This window comes from Penaeus monodon, chromosome 23, assembly GCF_015228065.2.
Source record: "Penaeus monodon isolate SGIC_2016 chromosome 23, NSTDA_Pmon_1, whole genome shotgun sequence".
Lineage (NCBI taxonomy): Eukaryota > Metazoa > Arthropoda > Malacostraca > Decapoda > Penaeidae > Penaeus > Penaeus monodon.
In genome coordinates this window covers 27345433-27346513 of record NC_051408.1, presented here as the reverse complement: position 1 = coordinate 27346513, position 1081 = coordinate 27345433, and the positions used below count along the sequence as shown (strand labels likewise).

General features: G+C 43.8%; 1 protein-coding gene across 1 annotated transcript in view; it reads right to left on the bottom strand.

The window, feature by feature from the left end:
- LOC119587910 overlaps nucleotides 1–1081 on the bottom strand; it is a gene marked incomplete in the record, with an annotated part of 79429 nt that overhangs the window by 21669 nt on the left and 56679 nt on the right. The window contains 1 exon segment of the mRNA XM_037936619.1: nucleotides 598–780. Coding sequence (XP_037792547.1) covers nucleotides 598–780 — 183 coding nt within the window.

The following is a 1081-nucleotide window of genomic DNA, read 5'->3' as shown; positions in this document are numbered from 1 at the left end:
TACTACGTGTAATTGGCTATATAAATGAACTTACCTGCAGGACTGTGTATGAAATTTGGGTCTTATCAAAACTAATTGGAAATGATGCATGGACGGTTGTATGGATAAAATTGTTGGTCATTTAAAAAGGATAAGAATACGAGCGGGAAATGGGACCAGAATCTGACTGATTTAATTAAACAACTCCATGTCGAAAGCAATGAAAGTGTGTGTGGCCTAACATAATGTAAAACGTGAGCTAAATGCAGTTAAGTTGAAAGCAACAGCAGGTGTACAGAGGCGCCACACCTCCCATTGTTAGTACCGCGTCAGGAAATTCTTCAAATAAAGATACAGGAGGCCCCGTGTGACAATCGTGTGGTAACGAAAGTGAAAGCTATTTAGCAGTTGCTGAGAGTTCGAAACGAAATCCATCGAGGAGATTTTTTACATGTTATAAATCTACAGTGAGAAATACAAAAAGGCTGTTCTACGGGCAAGAGATCCTAACCAATGGTGATACATATAATAACAACTCCCGTTACTCCTTTACACGAAAAAAGAGGAAAATATGAGCAAAACAACAGAAAAGACCTAAACTTCGGACCGTGCACTTACCAGCGTCATTTCCAATCGCACCGAGGTTCTGGTCGACATGATCGACCTTGTCCCGGGGCACGCAGCAGGACCAGATCATGCCCCCGGAGCACAGGTCGACGGGCTTCGCTCCCTGGAACACGCAGGACACGGACAGGCCGCAGTCATACTGGTTGCTCTTGTACCAGCACTTCTGCGGGATCGCTGCGGAAGAGAGAAAGTCGGGTTAGTGAGGAAAACGGCCGGACGTCTGGTGTATATATATGCTGTGATAACGTGAGACAATAAATGCTTTTTTTGTTGACATGATAAAGACAAGTGAGTATGTTGCTCGGCAAGTCTCAAAATGGATGGACAAGAGAAACTCATGTTCCTCGCATTCAAGGAAGGACACTTTTCTCGGGAGCAGAAACAGTATGCAGAACCCTTAGGTGCCGACCTCAAATCCTGATAACACAGCTTAACACTATGTTACTTTCTTTTGCCGAGGCCTTTTAATATCAAA